Source organism: Lucilia cuprina, chromosome 5, assembly GCF_022045245.1.
Source record: "Lucilia cuprina isolate Lc7/37 chromosome 5, ASM2204524v1, whole genome shotgun sequence".
Lineage (NCBI taxonomy): Eukaryota > Metazoa > Arthropoda > Insecta > Diptera > Calliphoridae > Lucilia > Lucilia cuprina.
Genome location: NC_060953.1, coordinates 66,676,825 through 66,702,673, shown reverse-complemented (window position 1 = coordinate 66,702,673; position 25,849 = coordinate 66,676,825). Strand labels below are relative to the sequence as shown.

Genomic DNA, 25,849 nt, shown 5'->3' with positions numbered 1-25,849 from the left:
TTTATTAAGAAAAAATAAATTCCACAAAATATTTAATAAAAGAAAAAAAGGAAATAGAAAAGTGTTTTGCATTTAAGTGTTTTAGTAAAATAAATTTAATTATTCTATTAACAAATTAATTAACTAAAATGGGATTACCAAACAACAAACAATTAATGGATTAAATGGATTACCTATATGGATTAAAAGTTAACACTAGAACAATGGTAAGTTACAGACACATATTAGAAATAAGTTGAAAAACAAAAGATTTAAGCAACAAACTTTGTGGCTTACTTAGACTTGATTGGTAGGCATGCAAACAAAAGACTTAACAAACAAACTTTAAATTTAGAGTTAAAAAGAGTTAATTGCCATAAAAGAGTGAAGAAGTAAAATTTCAAATACTTCCATTATTACATAAGATTTAAAAAAAAATGATTAATTAGTTTTTTTCCAACAAAAATTATTCTTATAAAATATTTCACAGTTTTGTTCATTCATTCTTTCTTTCTTTCTTTTCTATATAAATTTTAATGATAAATGACTAGAAATGTTTTTTTAATATTTATTATTTAAGTCATGATTAGGGGTTACACCACCTTTAATACTAATACTAATACATTTAGTTTAGACATCATCTGTAGAGAATTTAATCATCATTATTTTGTTGTTTATTATTTGTTTATAATAATTTTTTTTTTTAATTTTATTTTGTGTTAAATTTATATACCAAGTTAGAAAATAAAACTGCTTAGAAAACAGGTTCTGTTTTTTTTTGCTGTTGTATTTTGTGCAAATTACGTTTATTTTATTGTTTAAACAAAATAAAAAAAAGAAAAATAAACTTAAAGCTAAAACAACTTTTAAAAACCTTGACTTTGACTTTAAATGACTTTTTTGTTCTCATGGCAGTTTTAAAACAATTTCGTTTTAAATACAATAATAATAATATTAAGCTTTTTGTAAATATTTCGCACCCTTAGCTGTTTAAGTTATTAAAATGAAAGCATGCTTTTTGAAATATTTGTATATTAAACAAAAGTAAAGAAGCTTTAGGATGATTTATGGTAAAAAATTTATAAATATATTTTTAATTAAAAGGCTTAAAAGTTAAATAAACTTTAAGTTTTAGTAGTTAATAAAAGTCAAAATCTATTAATATATATGAATCACTTAAGTTGGTTATTATTTATCTAAAATGTAAATCACAAAAGCTTTTAGCTATTATATATCAACAGAAAGCTAATATCGCGTACATTATTTTGATGTTTAATGAAATTTTAAATTTAACAGAATTATTAGAAAATTCTTTTGAAATATAAAAATATTTCTTAGAGAAGAGACAATGACTAAAGCTTTTTCCTAAAGCTTATAAAGGTCAACTTTGGTACCGAGAATTGGAATTTTTAAAAGCTTAAGTATGTTTAAATTTTGATATATATATTGTTTCTTTAAAAGGCCTGTGAATCCTATATATTTGTTGAGAATTTTTAGTTTTTTCTTTATTTTTCTTTTTTATTCTAAAATAATGAAAGCTCTTTGACAATAATGTCATAATTTCTAAATACACTTTTGGGATAAATAAAGCAAACAGGAAGATTGTCACCCACCAAAAAAGTTAAAACTAAACACTTTTCTTACCGAAAATTTCTAACATAATCAAAAGTTCTAAAATTTTCTTCATTTGCAAGTTAATTCACAAACCTTTTTTTAGTTTTTTTCTTCTTAAAAATTTACCCAAAACATGATTTCCTTCCTCTAAAACGGCAAGGTCTTTAACTTTCAATTTATTAGACACAATCTAAAGAAAAAGTTCGTTCATTCACTTTTCCTCTCAAGTACATTAACCTTTAAAAGTAAGCAGCAGCAAAAGCCAGCCAACCAATTCAAAAAAAAAAAGCAGAACAAAACCAACCAACTATCTAGTATTTATCTACCACACCAAGAAAAGTTCTTTAACCTATAGCAAAAAACATCATTAAATAGAAATAATAAAAGAACAAAAAAAAAAACTTTCAAAGATGATGATCACATAAACCAAACATGATTACATAGTTGAAGATCATAATGAGGATGATGACTTTTTCAAAGCCAGGTACAGTGTTTGTGTTCTTATAGAAGAATCTTTGTTCTTCTTTGGTTTCATTTTCATTTGAAAAACACATTTGAGTCAAGATTTTCATAAAGAGATGTTAAAGAACTCTTCCTCAGTTGTTCCAACAGCACAACAAGAACTTTTTCTACGAGGAAAAGCCAATAAACCTTAAGCAGCATTAAAAGTGACATCAAGCAGAGCTTAAACTGAGGAACTGCAACAGCAAAACAGTCAGGCAGGCAGGCCATCAGGCAGGAGGCAAGAAAAGATATAAAAAAAATACAAAAAAGTGAATCTTAGTTCTTTAACAACACGTGTGGTTATAACAACTTTTACGTGCATTAAAGACGTTGTCTATAAGAAAGAAAGAAATGAAACCAGTTCAGCTCCTGTAACAGCAACAAACAACTTTATCATGTGATGAAGATTTTATTAGAAGAGTTTGTAAGTTGTTTTTTGAAATCATAAGGCGTGAAAAAGGCCTTTACTTGCTTTAGTTTACAGATCTTTTTTAGAGATCTTTTGTTTGGTAAAAAAAATAAGGGCTATAGAAATAACTTTATTAAACACATACCAACAAAAGGTTTTTATTATTGTTATTATACCTGTTAAGGAATATTTTACTTTGTTTGTTACAAAAACAAATCACTCTTACTCTTATTCTTTTCCCCTTTTTTTTTTGAAAAGACTCAATGAACATGTGTATGAAAGGTTTGAGGTCAATGACTTTAAAGAATGACTATATTGGGCAACAACAATAAAACATATACACACACGTAATATTAAAATCTTTATATTGTTTTAATAGTTATTTATAAATATGGCAGACATTAAGCAATAACTTAAGAAAAATATTTTAAATATTTAAATATAGCAAGTATTAACTACCTTGCTAAACAAAAGACTTAGACAACAAACCTGATCTTGTTTCATGTTCTTTTAGCAAAACAAAAAACAAAAAAAACTAAATACCGCTATGTTGTTTTGTTTATTTTAAAAACAAATAAAGTAAATGTTTTATTTCTAAACCTGCAATACTTTTGATTGTCAACACAAAATAGCATATCAAATTACCCATCAAACAAAACATATTTTCACACCAAATTCTCTCTTTCTCAAAGTCTATTCTCCCCTCCAAAACACACACACACACTTTCAACGAAACAAACTAATGTGTTTAAAATAAGCGTTCAATGACCTTTTATTTTAGAGCAAATTATAAATAAAAATATTGCTACTTTTTCAACACCTTTCTTATTTTTGCTTTATCAATATGATCTTGTTGATTATAAATAAATAAATTCATTCATCTTAAATAGGTACAAAGAGAAAAAGAAATAAAGGAATAAAACAAAAATTAAATAAAACCAATTATGTCACCCAATATCATAATGACATTGAATAGGGCAATGCTTATGAAATAATTTAAACCAGTCAACCACTACCAACAACAATAATAATAACCAGAAAACTGCATGAATATTTATAAATATTTCACACACTCACACACAATGCTATGTATACAACAAAAAAAAACAACAACCAACAAAAAAACAAGTGCATTTCCGCAATGTTCAAAATAAAAATTCTTCGCTTCGTTACCCCAATTCAAAAGAAGCTCTTAAACATACAAGTGACCAGTGATAATGACAACAACAACAGCAGCAACAATGACTACTGCAATATATGCTGCATATGTTAATGATGATGTTTACAATTTATTATAAAAGAGAGTATCATTATCAGGTTGTTCAATGTCGCTCTGATTTAACCATTTTAACAGTAAACTGGCATTGAAGCTTTTAAAAAATGTAAGCTTGAACTTAACAGAGGTTTTGATTTTATGCTCTGATTTAATAATAACACAACGCTCTTTAACACACATACTCACATCAACACTTCAAACTTCCATAGAGTGTGTGAGCACTAACAAAAAAGTCAAGCCTCCTTAGAAAACAAGAAATAAACAACAACAGGTATAAAAACAAAAACTCAACTGCAATGCTGCTACTGCTAATGATGATGTTGATGATGGTTGCAGGTTTGTTTGGTATGAAATGATTTGGTTAAATATGTTGCATGTAATCCCTGTTTGATAGTAGAAAAGTAACGAACATGGTATTGGTGATGATGATGATGGTGGTGTGGTGGTTGTGGAGGCAAACAAGTCTTTATATTGTTGTTTTTGTTTCATTAGTTCAATGACCGACCTACTCAAGCGCGATACAAAACATGTAAACAAAGAGAGTTTATTTTGCTTTTTTCCATGTGTGTAAGAGCAAACATAATTAAAAGAGAATGTGAAAATTCATTCACTCAGAGAGAGAGTTTTCTCTCACACACAGGGTGACCATGAATTCATTAGCGCAAAACATGTGTGTTTAAATGTGTGATGGATATGGTAGTGAAGTGAAGTGAATGTCAAGGCACAATTTGCCATGAACATGAACTCTTATTAATGAAATAAAGCTTCTCTTTTTTTGTCAAGACATATTTTACTACACACTTCCTTTCCTAAACTTACACACTCATAAACAGCAGACATATTGTAGGTGTTGTTGTGCAGAAGGGGGTTAGAAGGTGGTGTGTGTAAAGAGGGGGGTTTTTATGTTTTTTGTTAGTGAGTTGCATATGTAATGAGTTCAAATGAGTAATGTTTATAACGGTTTTTATTTACTACATAATCACTGTAAGCAAAGAGCAACTTATAAAGAAATGTATGATTCAAATGGGAGGAACATTGTTTTTGCAGAATTTTTTAAATGTATTTTTATTTAAATTTTGGTAAATTGTTGGTTCAAATTTAACTAAATCGATTTATATTTCATTTTTAAATAACTTAGGAATATACATATGAAAGCTTTTTATTTAATCAAACATTTAACTAAATCGATTTATATTTCATTTTTAAATAACTTAGGAATATACATATGAAAGCTTTCAGAATACTTAAAAAGCTTTTTATTTAATCAAACATTTTTTAAAAAGTTCTGTGCCTAAAACTTTAAAAATTAATTTTCATCCAAAAACTTTAAATTATCTTTTTGTTTAAAAACTTAAGAGCTTTTTAATTAGAAAAGTTTTTTACCAATTCAATTTAAATTTTATAAAATATTTGTAAAAGTTCTTAGAGTTCTTAAAAAGATAACTTTTTCTGTTTTGTTGGTAAAAAGTTTAAAAAGCTTTTTTCATTAATAATATTTTTTGTAAAAAAAGGTTTTACCAAAAGCTTTTTTACCAAAAAAAAAGTGCAGAAACTTACTTACTCGAATTTCTGCAAATGGCCATTGTCAAATAAAAGTTTACACAGGCAATTTAATGCAGCAATGTCTCAACCGTCACTAAAGTCCTTAATGTACTTTCACAAAATGATTTGCCCCAGCCGAGGTTATCAACCTTAAACGAAAAGGAAGAACAATACATAAACTCATCCTTTGCAGCACAAGGAACATACAAATCTAACATTACATTAAAGCAAACCCATAACACCATTACAGACCAAACCAGACTAGACCGAAGGAGTCATCCAACAATAATACAATTCTATGTCTATACTTTAATAATAATCAGCAAAAAAAAAAACAATAACAACAAGAGCAGTAAAGTCCTATGTCTGTGTTCTTATGGTGTTGAAAACTTGAAACAGAAACACACAAACACACGCACACCGTTACACTCATGGACATGGACTTGCAAACACCACCAACCATCATCCATGATAAGGTTCGTCTGTCATCGTTGCCTTAACAACGATTATACACGATGTTATTGTTTTGTTCTGTGTTGCAGGAAGGCAGACAGGCGGATAGATTCCTTCGTCTGCATAAACGGCAGCATAAACGTTAAAAGTTCTAACGAGAATATTTTAGTCCTATCCCGGGCTGCTGACGTGTAGGGCAGGTCATGTCTAATACGAATAATAATAACAGAAACAGTAAATAAAGACTGATTTTTTCTATGAATTTTCAAAATAGTTTTAAGACAAAGAAACAACCAAACTTTCATAATAAATGTAAAACAACAACAACTAAAAAAGGAGTTGCAACTTAGAAAGAACACTTCAATAAAACAAAAAATAGTTTTCAAAAGATAAAATTAATTAATATTTAAAAAGAAAAAACGTGTTATATTTTTCGATAGAAAGAATTCTAAGTGCTGCCACCGCAATGTGTTCAGGATTCAGTAAATTGTTACGCCGGTATCCCTTATATTTTCGCGATATGTTTGCATTTGTTAATATATTTAAATCGCGTTTAAAATAAACTTAAAATGTGACAACAAATTTGCAACCAAAAAAAAAAAACAAATCTAATAAAACAATCAATATTGTAAAAAATAAAAAAATAAATTCTTTTCTTTAACTAAAACTAAGTGAGAAACAAAGACTGATTAATTTAAGAATTAAGTTAAATAGAATACTTAAATAAACTCTAAATAAGGATTAGTTTATAACGCAAAAAAAGGTAAAGTTTATAGGAAATTTTAATAAAAATCAATTAAATTTAAAATTTTATTGAATCGATTTGCAACAACAACAACAAAAACATGCACGACGTCATTCAACCATTCAGCCAACTTTCTTTTGAAAAGAAAATCAAATAATACAAAATATATTGTGCAGGTCTGGTTAAACCAGCAGCAGTAGTTTTGTTCATGTTATTGTTGCTGCTGTTAATGTTGATGTTGCATTATCCTTTTCTTTGAAACGTTGACGCCATTGTCAGGTTCAATGACCGTTTTCCCAAAGCCACAACAAACAATAATAACAACAACATCAAACAAACACAGCAGCAAAAATTAAGCAACAACAAGACCAGTAGCAGCAGCAGCAGACAGAAACCAAAAAACAAACACCAACAACATACAACAACAAACAGCAACAACGTCCTCTACAAGTCTGCAAAATTTATTCTAAAGGAGTAACCAAACAGCGCATGTCCCCAGCGTGCTCGTGAACCTTCGACAACAATAAAACATTTAAATTTTGTTGAATAGGGAGGGTTTGGTTAGGGTGGTCTTGGTTTGTGGTGGTCGTCGGTTCATAAACACTTGTTTTGAATGATGGGAAAATTAAAAGTGAAATTTTGCTCAATTTTTGCAGACAATCAGTAGACGTACTACGACGCCTAAAAGTTCACTGAACTTTACACCATTAGCTGTAGCAGCAGCAAAGTGAACCTTTCCGTTCTTTTTTCATTTTTGTTGTGTTTTATTTTAATATTAAAATAACTCCTAGAGTAATATGAAAGCAGGGAAGGCTTTGCCTTTGTAGTGTGTGTGCGATTATGCTTGTTCTACTGCAATTGCGGACCTTGTCCGAGGCTAAACACAACAATAACAGCAACTACAACCGCAATAAAATAAAATTGCATAAAAAAAAGAAAAGAATTAAAGTCAACGCCCGTTTGAAGTTTTGAAGTATTTTTTTTATTTTTTTTGGTTGTTGGTGTTGTACTATTCGCGACTAGACGTGGAGACGAGTGCAAGTTTTTTTGTTGTTGTTTTTTTTTTTTTGTACATAATGTTTCGCTTTTCATTTGGGTGTGTATACCCACGAGACTAAAAGGCGACGACCGGCGTCAACTTTGGCGAGGTCAACGACCAAGCAGCCTCGACTCGCAACGACAAACACTTGCTTTATATATAGCAAAAGGATTTATGCATTAAAAGCGAAAAGGATAAGCGTCAGCAAATGCTGTCAAGTATTCAATATGAATACAAAAACATTTCACATGCTGTTGACATTCAAATGGGTGCGACTAGACAAAAAATAAAAAAGGAAAGAAAAGAAATTGCAATTGCGACCCCACAACAGCAACAACAACAATAATAATAGCAACATACTAGAAATTATTAGAACTTTAGCTGTCTAAGAGGAGTTTTGATTAATTACAGCTACAACAACAAAAATTAAAACAGCAACAACACAAAAATCATGCTGACTGTCAGTCAGACAAACAAACAATCAAAATGAACTGTTAGCGACTGACTAACAGACAAAAGGTTATTTCCCTTTCTTCTTCTAGTTCTTTGGCTGCGGGTTTTGAACATTACCACCAACAACAACACACGCCATTAAAGTTTATTCAACTTTGACTCGTACAAATCTCAAACTTTATATTTGTATATAATTATTGTTGTTCTTGTAACAAGATCTTTTGGTTATAAAATTTTTTTTTAATTTTTATTATTTAAAAACAATTGCAATTACATTTCTAATCTTTTAAACAAATAAACACTTTCACTGCGCAATTTTAGAATTTTTATTTTGTATTTATTTTTATTAAATAAACATTAGTTTTGTTTGTTGTTTTTTTCAACAATTATTGATAAGACTTGTAACTGATAAAAATTACAGTCCTTTGTTGTGACAATGAAAGAAATGAAATGCAACTAATCTATAATTTGACCTACGTCAAAATTAATTAGTTTTATTATTTTGCTTTTTTATGGAAAACTATTTTAAAAAATAAGAAAAAAATTGCACAAAGAAATTTTTGGAGATCTTTAACTTACGTAGCTGCTGTTTTATAGAGCTTTGAAGATAAGGCTCTTAAGATTTTTTGTAATCAAATTTGAAAGTCCTTTAAAATGACATAACGGCATTTCAGACGTTATTGAGGTTTAATATAAAAGCTTTTTGTGTTATTTTTAATATTTTAGGAAAATTATTTAAATAATTAAAAAAAAATTAAATAAAAATCATTTTATGCTGCTTCTTTTTACTATTTAAAGTTTTCCTATTTCCATTAAACTTTTAATTAAAATACAACTCTTAATGGTCTATTAAATGATTCTTAATTTAAGTTCTTATCGCACATGGTTTCAGTTTTATAGGGCTTTGAATTTGGGACTTTTTTTAGGAATTTTCAATCAAATTTAGTTTTGTTTAAAGTGACAAAACTTTAAAACGCCATGTTCAGTTTCGACAAATAAGGCGTCATATGAAAGACTATATGTTAATTATACTTTTTTAAAAACTTTGACAAGTTTCTTAAACTTTTGTTTAATAATTTCTGAAAATAAAGTTCAAAATATATTTAAAATTTACAAATTCTAAAGAAATTTTATAAGTTGAAAGGAGGATTGTATATACACCAAATCCGAAGAAATACACCAAAGCCTGTATGGAACCACTAACGCGCTACCAAACTAGTGCCTCAGAAGGAAATCGAACACACTAACAGGTTAGTTGTTGTTCTGAGATCACGAAATTTTAATATCTATTAAAACAAATTTGGACTTGTAACAAAAAATCTATTAAATACTTATAATATAAAATTCATACACAACTTAATTTTTGGGTATGAGCAGTTCTACACCAAGGGGTTAGGTATTCCGAAAATACTTTAAGGATTTTTCTCTACATATAACATATTTTGTGCTTTATGCACAATGAAAAAACGTGTGAGTGTTTGAATAATTTTGCATGTGTATAAGTAAAACGCATAAATATAATGTCTACTTGAACAAAACACACAATCGAAAGTGACAATAACAACAAACATATGAGAATAAACGACACAAAACCATCATCATCATCGTCACATCCTAACACAACGCTACAACAAACAAAACCTCTACCATTAACACCCGGACCACCCAACTTTCTATGATTTTCTATAGATAGACTATAGAAAAGAAATAATTAAATGGTTATTTTTCTCTTACTAAAAGAAATTTTATGCTCTTTACAGCAACTGCAATATTGTATTAATAAATTGACAAGTAAAAGCAAAATTTTCTCTCTGACAAAAATTTAAAGAAACACTCTCTTAACACAGGCGCAATGTAAAGTTTACAATTGCAACGTTTCAAGGTTAAAGTGCAATGATACCTCTAACTAACTAAATGACTGAATGACTGAGAAGTAACAACAACCGTGCCACAGTAAAGCAAAACAGTAGCAGTGGCAGTGGCAGGCAAGCAGCAGCCGTAGCAGCAGTAGCTGCAATTTAAAACGACAACAACAATAAACAAAATAATAAAGAAAGATGATTACCAGCAACAACAACAATAACAACATGAAATACATACATGGCAAAAGTGTTAAATAACACTCACTCACTCATTCAGAGAAGGAAACAAAATAAAAATGCAACGACAACAACAGCAACAACAAAATAAACTGCATTCAAGGTCAATTAAAAACAAACACAACAACAACTGCAACAGCTCAACTCAATATATTTGAATTAAAAAAAGAAATTATAAAAACAAAAAAAAAAACAACAACTGATCACTAACATTATCAAAAAACAAATAAAGAAAAATTAACAACTGCAGCACTGGAAAAAACAAAGCAACAAGGGGTGTTAGCAGTGTTAGGTTTTTTACTTCTAAGGGCTGCGTCATAAAGCCAGAAATAATTGAAAGTTTATTTCGTTTTTTCAGAAGTGAAAGGGCCTTTAAAACAAACAACGAAAAATGTATAATTAACTATAAAAAAATAGCAGCACTATTTAATATTACTGTTTTTTAATAGTTTTTGTTTTTATTCCCTATTATTAATATTTTTGTTCACTTTTTTTCGCTTTGGAAATTTTATACTCATCAACAACAACAACAGCACACAAAACAGAGTGCATTAGAATTGTTGGCCTTGAAAGCTTGTTATCAATTGTGTATTTTTTTTCTAAAGCTTTTTTCCGATTGTTTGCATAGACTTACTGCGGTTGAGATAAATGCATTTAGTCAGTTCATTTGACACACTGACTGACGTTTTGTCGTTTTTATATTTGTGTGTGTGTTGTATGTTAGCATACAAATATATTTGCACTAGTGAGTGAGTAAGCGTAAGAGCGAATTAGTGAGTGTATATAATGTAAAATAAAGATAACATTAGAAAAATTTATTACTTACCCGATTTAAGAGTTTATTATAGTTAGTTTTGGAAAAATCAAATGCAGTAGGGTATAAAGTTGACAACATTGTGATAATGGAGAGTTTATACTTTATATATTGCGAGTAAAGCTTTTAGATAAGACCCTGAGAACCTGATTCTAAAAAGATATTAAAAGAAAATAGAGTTTCAGGATTCAAAAAGTTACCAATAAAAGTATTTTTAAAATTTTGTATCGAAAGCTTTAACATGTATAAAAGCTATGTAGATTTCATGAACTTTTTAGAGCAGTTATAACAAAAGCTTTGTAAACGATTACTTGGCCTACGGTAGATAAGTGCTTATTATTTTAGTCAAGTAGAATAGAGGTGGTGTATTCGATTCCCACCTGAGACACAGGCCCGATAGAAGCATGAAAAGAACCTTAGTAGTGGGTCTTATAAGAAAATTAAAATTTTATTTCATATATGCAAAATAGCAAAGCAAAAATATGAGATTTCGGCGAGTTAAAGTTATATGAAAACTAAAGCTTAGAATACAATAAGAAAAGAAAAAGCTCTTATAACAAAATGCTTTAAAGAACAAGAATTTATTCAAAATAATAGTAAAAACAACTAAAACTTAATAAACCAACAGGTTTGCAAAATAAATAACAAAAGCTTTAAAAAATAATAAATAAAATGCAAAGCTGTATATTGTTTAGGTAAACAACAATAAAAGCTTTATTTGGGAAGGAAGAAATCTAAGCATATAAGGATTCAAATAATGATTTGTTACCCATTTCCAACGTTAGTACAACAGTTAAGATTTACCAAATTCTAAAGAGGCATGGCAAAACTTACTTTGAGTAAAAAAGCTTTCAGAGTATTTCCTATTTCGATTTATTAATATTTTAAAATATTGAGGGCGTGGCAAAAACTAATTACATAACAAACAGCTTTTAAATCTTGGCTTTGATAAAACAGCTTTTGGAGCATATCCTATTTAAATTTATTAATATTTTAAGGCAGAAAGCTTTTAAATCGAACTATTAGCTTATCTTAACTTGTTATTTATGTTTTAAAAATATTTATTAAATATTTACTTTTTTATCTAAACCAAAAATCTTAAAAATTTTTAACAATTAACAACAAAACCCTTAACAATAAAAAATTATGTATATTTTAATTTTTCTACTGTAGCGCTGTTTCTGTGATTTAATGTATTTCCTGGTTTCGATTGCATCAACATTTTTATAGTTCTAGTATACTTAGACAGCAGCAACAACAACAAAAAAATAAAATAAAACACACATATTTACATACTAAACTACATAAATAAACTATATAAGTAGTATTTCAAAAAAAAAAAAAAAAAAAAAAAAACTATATACAAAATTGTACAAGTACCTCTAATGCCGAAAAGAGGGCGGTAAACATTTATATAGAATCTTCGCAACAACTTAAAACGCAAATTTTTGTTTTTTTTTTTTTTGGTTTTGGGACTGATCAATATGTCTAACTAGTGGCCGGCAGTTTTATTCACCCCCTCAATGAATATGTTCTCTTTATGTTCTTTATGTTCTTATAATGTATGTATGAATGTTTGTATGTATGGCGAGAGTAAAATTTAATTTATAATTAGCCACAAATGAGTCTGAAAGCGTTTTATTATTATTGTACATATGCAACGAATTGCATAAAATGCAATACATTTATATTTGTTTGTATTTTATTGTTATTGTTGTTGTTGTTGCTGGTAAATGTGGTTTTGCACTTGCACTTGGCACGCATTTTCCTTTTTGAAATGAAAACAAGTAAAAGTTTATGGAGGTCTTAAACGAATTTATAGAGGGTGCTACATTTGGAAAATATCTAGGAATGAGTAACATAATATTAGATTATAATTTCTACTTGTTAATTATGTGCATTAATATGCTAGATTACAATATTGAATTGAATAAGAGAAAAATCAATTAAGATGAATTTGTTTAATAAGAAAACAAAAATTGATTAAAGAGCTTGCAATACAATTCTATTCAAAGCAGCTAACCACTTATAAAACTTTAACTATTTGTATAACAGTTGTAGTGTCAGCTAAACTGAAACAAATTGAAAACAAATACAAATAAAACAATAAATTATAAATGTACATCTTTGTACAAAAAACAAACAAACAAATATCTTAAATTTTTTCAAAATAAAATAGGTAATAAATAATAACCAAAATTTTTTCAACAAAAATTAACTTAATTCCTCCCCTGATAGACCACAGTGCGTATGATTTATATATTTTCAAAAACAAAAAATTAAGATATTTTCGTTCATATTTTGATTTTTTTTTTTTTTTTTGATAGACAGTCACTTGAGAACCAGGAAAAATTAACACACATCATCATCAACAACAATAATTTCATAGTCGTCCGAATGTAGACGTCGCCGTTGTTGTTAGTCAGTTATTTAGTTGCAATAGTATCTGCTAGCTGTAATGCATTGAGTGTAAATAATAGAAAAAACCTGACTCTGATAAACAAATTAAAAAAAAAGAAAATATATACATATATAATATAAATAATACTACAACAACAACAGCAACTAGTAAAACTATATGAGGAACAATAAAAGCAAAGCGCATCATGACCTTGAAGCAAAATGCAAAAATATAAAAATAAATAAAAAAAAAAAAATAATTTTATACACATACTCGTCGTCAAATGTATGCACAATGGCTATTCAAAGGTTTAAATGTATGTTAGTACACTACACTACATTACAGTGGGTACAAAGTGACTAATATATAAATAAAGAAAAAAATAAATAAAAATAAACAGAAATGAATACATAATTAATGAAATTGCAATTGAAAGAGTACTTAGTTGCAAGTCAGACAAACTATTATTCTTAAAAGAATTTCAAAATGTTCAAATAGTTTAATTTAAAGTTTTTGCAAAAACATTGTTTTAGTTTTTTTTATTTTAAAGCGATTTAACCTATTTTACTAATTAATTCCTTTTTTTAACATTTAATAGAAATATATAAATAATTTTTATTATGATTTTTATTTGATATTTCAAAAAAAAGTACTCTTCCTGAAAAGGTGAGTGTACATTTTCAAGTTGAATGTCTGTTTATGTGTAAATTATATGATTACAATTTGTACACACATTTCGCAATTTCTTATCGCTTGAAAAATTGTAAAAAATACTAAATCAAATATAAACACACATTCTTACACATACACACTCATAAGCTTGCAAATGTCCTTCAAATTTTTTGTACTAAAATTTAATGGGAATCTGTTCGTAGGGGGAGATTTATTAAAAATATAGAAATATTTTTAAATTTTACAGTTGTTTTGCTTATTAAATAAAGAACTTTTATGTCTTTGAAGCTTTTTTTGGGTGTCAGCTAAAAGCTTTTTTTCTATCACATAAAAAAGTTAAAGTTTTGCAAAAAAATCAGAGAAAAAACTTTCTTTAATTATTTTAATTGTTGTTTTAAAAGCTTCACATTAAAGCTTTAGTGTTATAAAAGTTATTACGTTAAGAAGCTTTTGGTTTCGGAAGTCTTAATAGCATTTCAGTTAAATATTTACAGATTCAGCCTTAACTTTGTAACCCAATAGCTTTTGAAATTTTATTTACTTTAAAGCTCTAACATTATAAAAGCTATTAGGTTAAGAAGCTTTTGTTTCCCGAAATCTTAGCAACATCTCAGTTAAATACTTACATATTCACTCTTAACTTTGAAACCTAATAACTTATAATTATTAGAAATTTAAAGCTTAAATGTGAGCTTTTAAGCTTTAAATATTTATATTATTTTTATAATGAAATAAATATCTTTATAAAGTTCTTTTAAGTTTCAAAAGAACATATATTTCAGTGATCTTTAAAGCTTAAAAAATTGGTTTGAAGTTAAAAGCTTTTAAAGACAACATAGAGTAGTTTCGGCTCCTTTCGAATAGATATCATAACACAAGCTTTTGAAAGAGTTTTTTAGAAAAAAATCTAACAAATGACTAAAATATTGTAATTGATGATATGTATTGATGTATGTATTTGAAAGCTCTAATGGGAGTTTTAGAGAGCTTTCAAAAGTTTTAAATTTAAAAGTAAAAAATCTGAATTGTTTTATATAAAATAAAGGTAAAAATAAAGAAACTTATGCACTTTCAAAATGTTAAATATCTAATCTTAACATTTTCTAAAGAATTATGTTGGCAGATAGATTTAACACCCCCAAAGCATAGAAAGTCTATAAAGCACAGACAATATGTATATAATAGAGGGCAATTGATAAATTTTGCACAACAAGACAATGACAATGATGATGTCTTTAATGATAATAATGAGGGAAATGAAAACGATGATAACCAAAAGTTATAAATTGTGTCGCAGCATTTTTGTTTTTTTTTTTCTTTTTGCAATTGAAATTGTTTTATTTTTATTACAATTATAATTCGTTTTCGTTTAATTGAGTAGACGACGATGATTTTATTTTCAGATACTTTTTAAAATTAAAAAAAATCGTATATTTCTCATTTATTCACTTCCTAGTTGTTCAACGAAAAAACAAAAAAAAAAAAAAAATTACACATAAATGATTAAAACCAAAAGTATAAATTTTTAGCTATGTAAATGTAAAATTTAGAAATTAAATAAAATGTGACAAAATGGCGCCATTCAAAAATAAAACTAAAATATAAATAAAATTAAGTGCCAACATATATATAGGAAGCATTTGAATGCTATAAAAATGATCGGATTAAAAATAACCAAATCTAAGAAATATTAATTATTTTAAACCTTTTTGCAGAACTTCTTGAAAAAACAACCAAATCATAACCTACACCACCAACAAATTATGTGCTTTATATATTTTTTTGTTGTTCTTCTTTGTAACTAATACATGGACGCGATCATTATCAATCAACAACACTACAACTAATACTTGAACAAAACTATCAGCCACAACTATTATTATTTCTTTTTATTATTTATTTATTTTTTATTTTTTTTTTTGTATTTTACCGAATAGTTTTTATTATGTAGTTAAAAATTTTCGCGCTTTCGCAGTTTTCCGCATGTTTTGGCACTTAGAATGTTTTTGCAAGTGGCTCGGTCGGTTATGTTTCGTTTAGTATTGTATTCTAATCGGTGCGTCGGAAAACATTTCATCAACATTTTCTTTTTTTCTTTCTATTTATTGAACTTGAAAGTGTACAATAAACTGTTAATAGAAAAAGACAATATTTAGACATATTTTATTTATATTGTCTTATAAAATAAATTTAAAAACAATATATATTATATTTTTTATTAAAAAACAATTTAAGGAAAAAAAAAAAGATTTTTTATGTGATAGTTAAAAAAAAACAATTTAAATAAACCAACACTGCCTTAAGAAACATTTTTCAACTTAAAACCTTTTCTTAAAAAAAGGATAATTTTAAATCTTTAAAAAAACCTACAGGTGAGCTTTTTGTCTTAGTTTTCAACCGGCATTTTTTTCCAAATACTTTAACCAAGGTCAAGTATTAGCATTGACAAATCTTTGTCATGTTTGTTTAACAGGACTTTTTTTTGAATAATCTAAAGTTTTTAAAATAAATTACTTTAGAAAAGCTTTTTTATTTAAGTTTATTTTTTGTTAAACACGGAAGAGGAACAAAAGCTAATATTTGCATAGTAAAACAGAATTGCAACCCTATAGAGAAAAAAATCTACTCATAAATCTCACTCATTCGTTAATTACATATATATTGTACACACACGCACACACTCACGAATACTTTTAAATTTATTTAAAAATTTTACTCTCTTACATCGTTTTTTTAACGTGTTCTTAAAGGGGGTATATGTGCTCACAAAACAGAGTTGGAAAACTAAAAGCTTTTTTGTGAAGTGATTAAAAAAGATATTTTTCTTAATTTAAAATATTTTTTATATTTTATTTTTTTTTTAATTTCCATAACATTTAAATAACGAAAGCTTTTTTAATGCTAAAGTTATTTTAAGTTTCTTCTGTTTCAATAGCATAGAAATTCAAAAGCTTTTAAACTTAAAAGGCATTTTATGAGAGCTTTTATATTAAAAGCTTTTAAGCGTAAAAAAACTTTATATTCTTTAATAAAGTTTTTACTTTTGCAATTACAAAATTTTTGAAAAACTTAACGAAACTTAATTTTCTTTTAAGAACTTTAAGCAAATATTAATAAAAAATTAAAAAAAAAATAAATAGAAAGCTTTTATAACACATATAGAAAGCTTTTAAGTATTATTATGATTTATAATTATACTTCCTTTTTATAAAAACAATTTTCACAATTTTTAACTTTTATTCATCAAACCACTAAACTTTCCATCTCTGAGCCACAAAATGCATGTGTGCGTTAGATTGCAATTTTATTATTTTTGAGTTTGAAAAAATTACTCTATATGGGTCAGTAGTGTGTGAATATAAAAAAAAAAATTATGAAAATTTACAGCATTTTGGATTTCCGTGTACACTTTTATATAAATGTTTAAATGTATAAGTGAGTAAATATATGAGAGAAAAAGCACTTTTATTTTATTGCAATAATTTCATAGAAATTTTTACAAAAGTTTGTGTAGTTATCGAAAACTACAAAAACAAAAAATTATGGAAAAAAGTTCTTAAAGTGAGTGAGTGCATCAGAATAGAGTGCAATTTGTAATGCTAAAAAAGTAAGGGTGCGAAAAGAGCACCATAAGTTTAGTAGTATCATTAGACACTATATAACGATAACTTGTAAATGTAGAAAGTTTATAGTTTTAAATTTTTTTTTAAATATTTTCGTAATTTTTTGTTAAAATAAAACTTGTTTTTAAAAGAAATTTCGGCACAAATTTTTTTAATTTATTCACAAACGGAAAAGTTTTAAAGTGTTTTTAAGTTGCTTAAAGGTGAGTTTTGTTAACAAGAAACTAAGAAAAAGGAAACTTCTTTGTTCTTTAAAAAAAACTTAAAAACTTTTAGTATTTACAAACTGATAACAATCAAAAATTATTAATTGATAAGATAATAATTTACTTAACAAGCTTCCGCATACAGCAACAACAACAACAACTAACTAGAAAAACTCAAATAAATTACAATTAAAATGTAGCCTTCAAAAGGCTATTTTCTCAAAAACTTAAGGAGTCACTATATAAGTAAAAATAACCAAAAAGCTTTTTTGTTTTTATAACTAATAGCTCTCTCTCTCTCTTACACACTAACTCATACAAAAGCGAAAAGAAATTGAGCAACAAATTTAAACTAACTGACGAAAGCATCACACACTACTACACTTAATAGTAGTGAGTGCAAATATTAGCCACTACTACCATTACAATAAGAAACTATTTATATATTTGCTAGAATAGAAAAGAAAGAGAAAAGAATGGGGTGGTCTCTAAGGGAGGGGGTAAAGGGTTTAACCTCCAGACGACGGTCAAGAACGACGCAACACAATATAACGAATTAAAGTAAAAGTGAATTTCTATGACATGCATTTCATTTGCTTTTGCAATATACATACCGACAGACAAACATACATACATTCATTAGATTCTTTTCGTTTATTTGCACATTTTTTTCTCTATATTTTTATCGTTCTAAATGTTTAATGGTGGGGTGATAAGTTGGTGGGTGTCGTCGTACCAGATCCACTCATTGACTTACATTCATGGAAACAACACATTCAGCAACAATTGTATGCAATTAGTTATACTAAATGCAACAAAAAAAATATAGTTTTTAATAATTCTTAAATATATATTTTTTTGCAACAGCAGGCCAATCCAAAATACACACACACACACTCATACAGCAAATAGAAAAAGGTATATAAAATGTTGTGGTTGATAAAATGTAACACAAAGTCAAGGCGAGGCGCATACAAACGAAATTAACCTTGAACTTTAGGTCAGCAGAAAAACAAGGCTATAAATACTTAAACTTATTGAACTTAATAAATGTTTCGTTTTCCTTGTGAAATTTATAATTAATTAAAAATTTTTGTGTTTTTCACTTGCAGATTAAAAATCAACAACATAGCATCAGTAACTCAAAATAAAACCAAACCAACATCATACAAAAATCATTTAGATTTAACATTTCGTTAAAGACTAGGCGAGAAAAACGGAAGGAAATTTTCAAATAGGAAAATTCAAACAAGGACCAAATTTTTTAATGTATTAAAAAAAAGGAAAAACAAAATGAATGTAGCCACACAATCTCAAACAAAAATAGAAACACAACAACAACATCAACAACAGCAACAACAATTAGACGTCAACATGCAAGTGTCCAGCATTAATAGCAGTAGTTTAGCGTCAAAACAGAAATCACATCAATCGAGTGATATGAATCCGCCAACATCAGCACGTAGTCCCTCGCCAGATGGCAGTCGAGACTATGATGTAACCCGCATGAGAGAGGAAGACTTTGAACGCCTGGCCGTTTACATAGTACCCGATGTACAGTGTGAGCGTGGCGTTAGCAATAGAGCCGATAAAACACTGCCACGCAGTTTGACACTTAAACCATCGATGGTTTTTTCATCACCAAATGTTAAGGTAATAAAGAAAATAATTTCACAAATTATTAGAATTTTAAAAATTTGTTTAAACCTTTTTTTTAATATTTCTAGACTGAAGGAGTTTGGAGTACTGGTGTTATACCACGTGGTACCCGTTTTGGTCCCTTTGAAGGTGTTCCAACTCCTCACTATCCCAACGATTCAAATACGGCGCGTTACTTTTGGCGGGTAAGATTAAAATTTTCAAATTTACCAAAATACATTCTTGTTTTTTCTTCTCTCTCTCTCGCTGTCGGCTTTAACTTAACATCTATCATATTGCCCTTAACTGAGAGAGTGTTACTATGATTAAACTGTATTATTGCTAATATAATTAAACAAATTTAACAAACCTAAATAACAAGCCTTTAATGTTAACCCTTTAACACTAGTTTAATTTGTCTGTCAAGTCTCATCAAGTCATTATAAATTTCTATTCTAACAAAACAAAAACCCTCATCATCAAAACTGCAATTAACCCAACAAAACCAAACTTTTTCTTTTTTTTTAATTTCATGTGACCCTTACACAAAAACTCTCTAAAACTCAAAAATAAAATCTATTCCAAAATACTAAAAAAAAACCTAAAACAAAAATCGAAAAAATCAACAATCAATCAGGTGCAGGGAACACGCCATATAACATACGGAAATATAAAGGTACTACTTTATTTTTTGGTTTTTGTTCTTTCTTTAATTTTTTATTTGTTTTTACTACAAACAGCTTTCCTTTCTATTATCTGTTTCTCTCTGTGTATAACTGTCAAAAATTCTCTTAATCTGTGTATTTTTCTATAATTAACACTATCCTTCCTTTGTATGTTGTAACATTTGCTAGTAACTAACCATCTAAACTAATTAACTTACTAACCAAGTTAAACTACTACTACTACTAATACTACTATTGGTGTAATTTACTTATGTGTATGTATATTTTTGCGTACGAATGCCTCTGCAACCTCTCGACTACAAGCAGCAGTCTTCTTAGGAACTGACTGTAATGCCTGGACTTGGAGGTCAAGTTTTCTATTCTAATTTTTGTATGATTTGTTGTAGATTTTGAAATGTTCGGTGTCAAAGTTAATTTTATTGTTGTTGTAGAAATTTTCCAATACTAAATTTAGAATTTGCTTACTCTTGTCTCTTCACAGATATTCAAAGATGATGATTATTATTATTTGGATGGCTCCGATCGTTCACAGTCGAATTGGATGCGTTATGTGGCTTCGGCCTATAGTCTGGACACCATGAACTTGGTAGCTTGTCAGCATCAGGAGAACATCTACTTTTATACCACACGCGATATCATGCCTAATGAAGAATTAATGGTGTGGTATTGTAAGGATTTCGCCAAACGTTTGGGTTATGATGTGGACCCGGAACGTACTTTATTTGGAGCCTGCAAAGAGGTGGCCGATGACGATGAAGAAGGCGAGGTGGAGGCAGAGGAGGAACATGAACCCGAAACAGAAGAGGAATATGTGTGTGTCAAGAAGAGAGCCTGTTCACCTTATGATATGCCCGCCCCTGAAATTCCGCCAGAAGTTGCCTACAATCATATTACCTATGTAATGGGCCTTCATTTACCACCTCCCCTGTCTTCAGGCGCACGCAATGATAGGCGTTCTCCCACTCCTAGTCCCTCCCCACCTAATCAAACACAAAATACACACCCGCATATCCAACACAGCCATCAGTCTGGTCATCAGTCAAGAACTCTGATCAGACATTCAACGCTGCATCAGCCTCATCAAAGTGTTTTACATCTGAAACAAGAACCTACCTCGGTCATTGTACAGGATCATCATCACCTAGCAATGGAACAAGAGTGCGTTAATCAAAAGGACCACAAAGATGTAGGAAGTTCTCCCATATCGCACAAAGAAGCCCAATACGAACACCAGTTGACGCCAAATGATGGTAGCGTACGTTCGGTACGTTCTGATGAGGGCTATCACAGCAACGAGTATCATGAAGATCGTCTAACGCCTTCGGGAGGTGACGATAGTGATACCGAAAGTGAACACAATTATGTTTTAGATTGTTCGAAAAAAGCCATTGCTCCCAAAGAAACCGTTATTGCCCATTCCCAAAAACCCTGCAGCACAGTTACATCAGTGGCCTCGGCGAATGTAACGGCCGCAGTAACAGCAGGTGAATGCTGCAAAAACGAATATAGAAAGTTCAAAGTAAAAATGCCTCTAAAATATGAATTTAAGAATAGTACCAAGACTGAAGCAAACAATGCCACCACCACCATTACTAACACCAATATCTCCTCTATCAAACAGGATGATTTACACATTACGGCCAGCTCAAGTGAGGATGAGAATCGTACAGATTGCACTTCCTCTACACAAATCGATGAAATGATGGATGTAGATTGTCGTTCGTCGAGAAGTGTTAATGATGAAACCACTGCCACCACCACACAACCAGCCTCAAGTACAGTTATTGTATTGGAAAGCAGCCAAAAGCGCACAATAGTGCCATTAACTAAACCCTACTATGAAGCCGAATCCAGCTCTCCTCCACCTGCAGGTCAAGGCTACATACGTTATACACCTCCCTCTAGCATTTTGGAAACAATCCTGACTGGTCAACATCAACATCGTTTGGAAACGGCAGCTGCCGCTGCTGCTGTGGTTGTAGCATGCCGTCAAGCTAACTCAGCTACTCCTCCCCCTTCGTCACCCACAGAAATGGCTTATTCTTACAAGAAGTCACATCGTTATGGCAATGCTGTTAGCCCCGATTCTAGTTCCAACATGGTGGCAGAGCATAGTGCACACGACAACGAAGCTGAATTACACTTAAATTCTACCACATGTAAGAAAGATCTCTGCTCTCCACCACCACCATCTCTACAACAACATCATGTTTTATTTTCACCAAATGGTGTGCATGGCGCCTATGTCAATGATGGTCAACATACACCGCCTTACTCCACCTACTCCTCTTATTCCAACAGCAGTTTAAATGGACAATCAGTGAGCGTTTTACATGCACCCACCTCCACTTTCCACTCACCACCCCACAGTGCTCAATCCCCCTTTGACAGACAATCGCATTCCTCCAGTGGTTCCAATCAAAACTTGCATCTACTGCAAGGCAGTACACAAATGCTTAATCATCCCCTAATGCAGCCTCTTACACCCCTACAGAGACTATCGCCTTTGCGCATTTCACCACCTAGCAGCCTTAGTCCCGATGGTAACTCTTGTCCACGCAGTGGCAGTCCTTTGAGTCCCAACTCCTTGGCTTCCCGTGGCTACCGCTCCTTACCCTATCCGCTCAAAAAGAAAGATGGTAAAATGCATTATGAATGCAATGTTTGTTGTAAAACTTTCGGCCAATTAAGCAATTTAAAGGTACATCTACGCACTCATTCCGGTGAAAGACCTTTCAAATGCAATGTCTGCACCAAGAGTTTCACCCAATTGGCCCACTTACAGAAACATCATCTGGTGCATACGGGCGAAAAACCTCACCAGTGCGATATTTGCAAGAAACGTTTCTCATCCACATCGAATTTGAAGACTCATTTACGCTTACACAGCGGTCAAAAGCCATATGCTTGCGATTTATGTCCGCAAAAGTTTACACAATTTGTGCATTTGAAATTGCACAAACGTTTGCATACCAATGATCGGCCGTACGTGTGTCAAGGTTGTGATAAGAAATATATAAGTGCTTCAGGTTTACGTACCCATTGGAAGACCACCAGTTGCAAGCCAAATAATTTAGAAGAAGAATTAGCCATGGCGGCAGCAGCAACTTCGGAATGTTTAGGTAGGTTTTAGGAGTATGACAAAGAACTTTCTAGATATTTCTTTAAGTTGTATGCATATAAATGTCTAGGTTTTGACTTTAAACTAATTTTATATGTTTTTTATTATTTACAGACAAAGACCACCCTGAACCAGACTCCAGAGAAGCATTCGAACAAATACAACAGCATATACATCCACATTTGCGACATGCCGAACATTTGAACACAGGCCGCGGCATAGGTCATTCGTCACAACAAACGCATAGTCACATGCAACAGCAACACGTTCCTATGCTGCACCAACATTTGCCACCTCCCTCCTCGGCTGCTGCTGCCAACATGCTGCTCACAACTGCCAACCAAATCCATCAACATCAGCATCAACACCAGCACCAACAACATCCCCATCAGCAGCAGCAACAACAACTTCTTCATACACACCAGCAACATTTACTACAACATCAAACACTCAAAGTTAAACCCCAGCTGCACATGATGCCAAACAATAACCATGACTCTGGCCCCGCAGGACCCAATAATATGTCCCATGCCCATGTAGCAGCAGCAGCGGCGGCACATGCAGCAGCAGCCGCTGCAGCTGCTGCCCATGCTGCCTCACAACATCCCTTGGGTCCACCACAAGATTCACGACCCTCTGTCATAGAATCAAATCAACCCATGATCATTGAATGTACGTAAATTGTAAAACAACAAACAGCAATTGAAAGCTCAATAGATCAACCTCTATCTCTCTTTCTCTCTGAGTGCTTGTAAGTGTTGTAAACTATGCCAACAAGCAGTGAGCAAAGAAAGCTTCTTTCTTACTTTGCTCAGGCTTGTCTCAACCACAGCTTTAGGAAAAGCTTTTGTTTTTCCAGTGGATCCACAACAACCATAAAAATGAGTGCAATAATTAAACAAAAAACATTGTCGGTATTATTAAATGAAACAAAAAGTAATTTAAGCTTAAATATACTTATTTTGTAAAAAATTACTAAACAACAACAAATTTTGAATTTATAAAGGAATTTGTAACAAAATTATATCTGAACAAAAAAGAAAAAAACGATCTCAACAATTGGCAGCCAATTATATTAAAACATAATTTTTGAAAAAGCTCTGTTATGCTGAAGGTAGTTTGAAAACTTTTGGTTTAATTAATTATTAAGGAAATCAAAAAGTTTGAAAAACAGCTTTTAAGTTTAAGAGTTATAAATTAATTTCTTTTTCTTGGGAAAAAACTAATGTTTATCTTATATTCTTGCAGATATTTAGTATGTTAAGGTAATTTCATTTAGAAAAAAACAATTATAGTTAATCATTTTAAAACAACAAAAAATTAAGGAAAAATGTTTAAACATTACTCTCCGACAGCGTCATTAAAAGTGCATTTAATAAAAATAGTAGTTTGTAATTAAACAAAAATAAAAGAAAAATTTTGTAAAAATCGTTATAGAAAAACAAATTAGATGGAAATTACATAAAAGTTGCCTTATTTCATTAGATTTTTATAAAATTTTTTAGTAAATTTTTTTTTTTATTTCCAAACACAGATTAATAGAAAAGTATTTTTTTGTATAAAAAAAATGTAAAAAATTAATAAAATTCTATATGGATAGACACATGTTTAGAGATAATAGATTTTTGTTTAAAATTAAAACTTTTTTTAAATGTAAATATTTTTACCAAATGCCGCTAAGTGTGGTTTTCTTTAAAATTTTCAAACTATAATTTTAACAAAATTACTTATGTTTTCTCTAAGTGTATAGATAATTCTAATATAAAAAGTAATTAATTGTAGATTTTTTCTTTTTGATATTTATATATATTTATATACATATAAATGTGTAGTGTTATTAGTAGTATAAAAACAAAATACTAAATCGTAGCTGAAAATCGGTGCTTTTAAACCTGGTTTTATTTGTCTACATTGAAACCATTTCTCTGTTTAAAAAAAAAGCAGAATTTTCATTTACAAAATGAAACAACATAAATAGAATGAAATTATGAAATGTTTTTTTGTTAACAATTTTTAGAAATTGTTAAACAGTTTTCAGTGGCCAAATAAAACAGGTGACATTTTTGGGAAAATATTATTGCAAAGAATTATGTTTTTTCAAAAAGAAAATTATAAAAATAAACATTTAAATTAGAAATCTTAAACAAATAAATAATATTTAATATTATTATTATTAATTATATATAATTAAGCATTAATTAAAATTAAATAAATTATTCTTATTATGTCTGTAAATAGTTTTGTTAGAAAATAAAAACACACATTTAAGCAGTATTTATAGCAACTATTTAAAAAGAAAACCCAACCTAAGTATAATTAATTATTATTTTTAAGACCAAATTATAAGAAAATTTTTTCTCCCACTAAACCTTTAAATTAACGAGAATTTTTTTTATTTTTAAAAATTAAAATTTTCTTTTTTTTTATTTTTTTATTAAAAACCCACCGTTTTAAATTTTTATTTTTCAAATTCAATTTTTTTTGGTAAAAAATTTTCCTTTAAAAAAATCCCTTAAAACAAAATTCTTTAATTAAAACTTTTAAGTGAAAATAACTTAAAAAAACAAAAATTTGT

At 29.4% G+C, this 25,849-nt stretch overlaps 2 protein-coding genes across 5 annotated transcripts in view; one reads left to right on the top strand and one right to left on the bottom strand.

Annotated features, from left to right (window-relative positions):
• Positions 1-25,849, bottom strand: part of LOC111690719 (separin) — a 77,752-nt gene that overhangs the window by 14,796 nt on the left and 37,107 nt on the right. The window contains exon 12 of the transcript XR_006941065.1: positions 10,940-11,079. The gene's annotated coding sequence lies outside the window, so the exon portion shown is untranslated. The remainder of the gene's footprint in view (positions 1-10,939; positions 11,080-25,849) is intronic.
• LOC111690686 (zinc finger protein rotund) lies at positions 32-24,986 on the top strand. Of its 4 annotated transcripts, none has more exons than XM_046952187.1 (6): positions 32-206; positions 18,942-19,482; positions 19,557-19,673; positions 20,105-20,143; positions 20,635-23,275; positions 23,389-24,986. In XM_046952187.1, exons 2-6 carry the CDS (start codon positions 19,123-19,125, stop codon positions 23,952-23,954), a joined length of 3,723 nt encoding a protein of 1,240 aa, XP_046808143.1. In that variant the 5' UTR covers positions 32-206; positions 18,942-19,122; the 3' UTR covers positions 23,955-24,986. The 4 variants fall into 4 exon arrangements, with proteins under 4 accessions (XP_046808143.1, XP_046808146.1, XP_046808144.1 ...); XM_046952188.1 differs by lacking the exon at positions 32-206 and adding an exon at positions 5,253-6,540; XM_046952189.1 differs by lacking the exon at positions 32-206 and adding an exon at positions 16,348-16,372.

Coding starts and splice junctions, on each gene's coding strand:
- LOC111690686 (XM_046952187.1), top strand. CDS start 19,123: ATGAATGTAGCCACACAATCTCAAACAAAAATAGAAACACAACAACAA. Junction 19,483..19,556: donor TTTCATCACCAAATGTTAAG/GTAATAAAGAAA, acceptor TAATATTTCTAG/ACTGAAGGAGTTTGGAGTAC. Junction 23,276..23,388: donor AGCAACTTCGGAATGTTTAG/GTAGGTTTTAGG, acceptor TATTATTTACAG/ACAAAGACCACCCTGAACCA.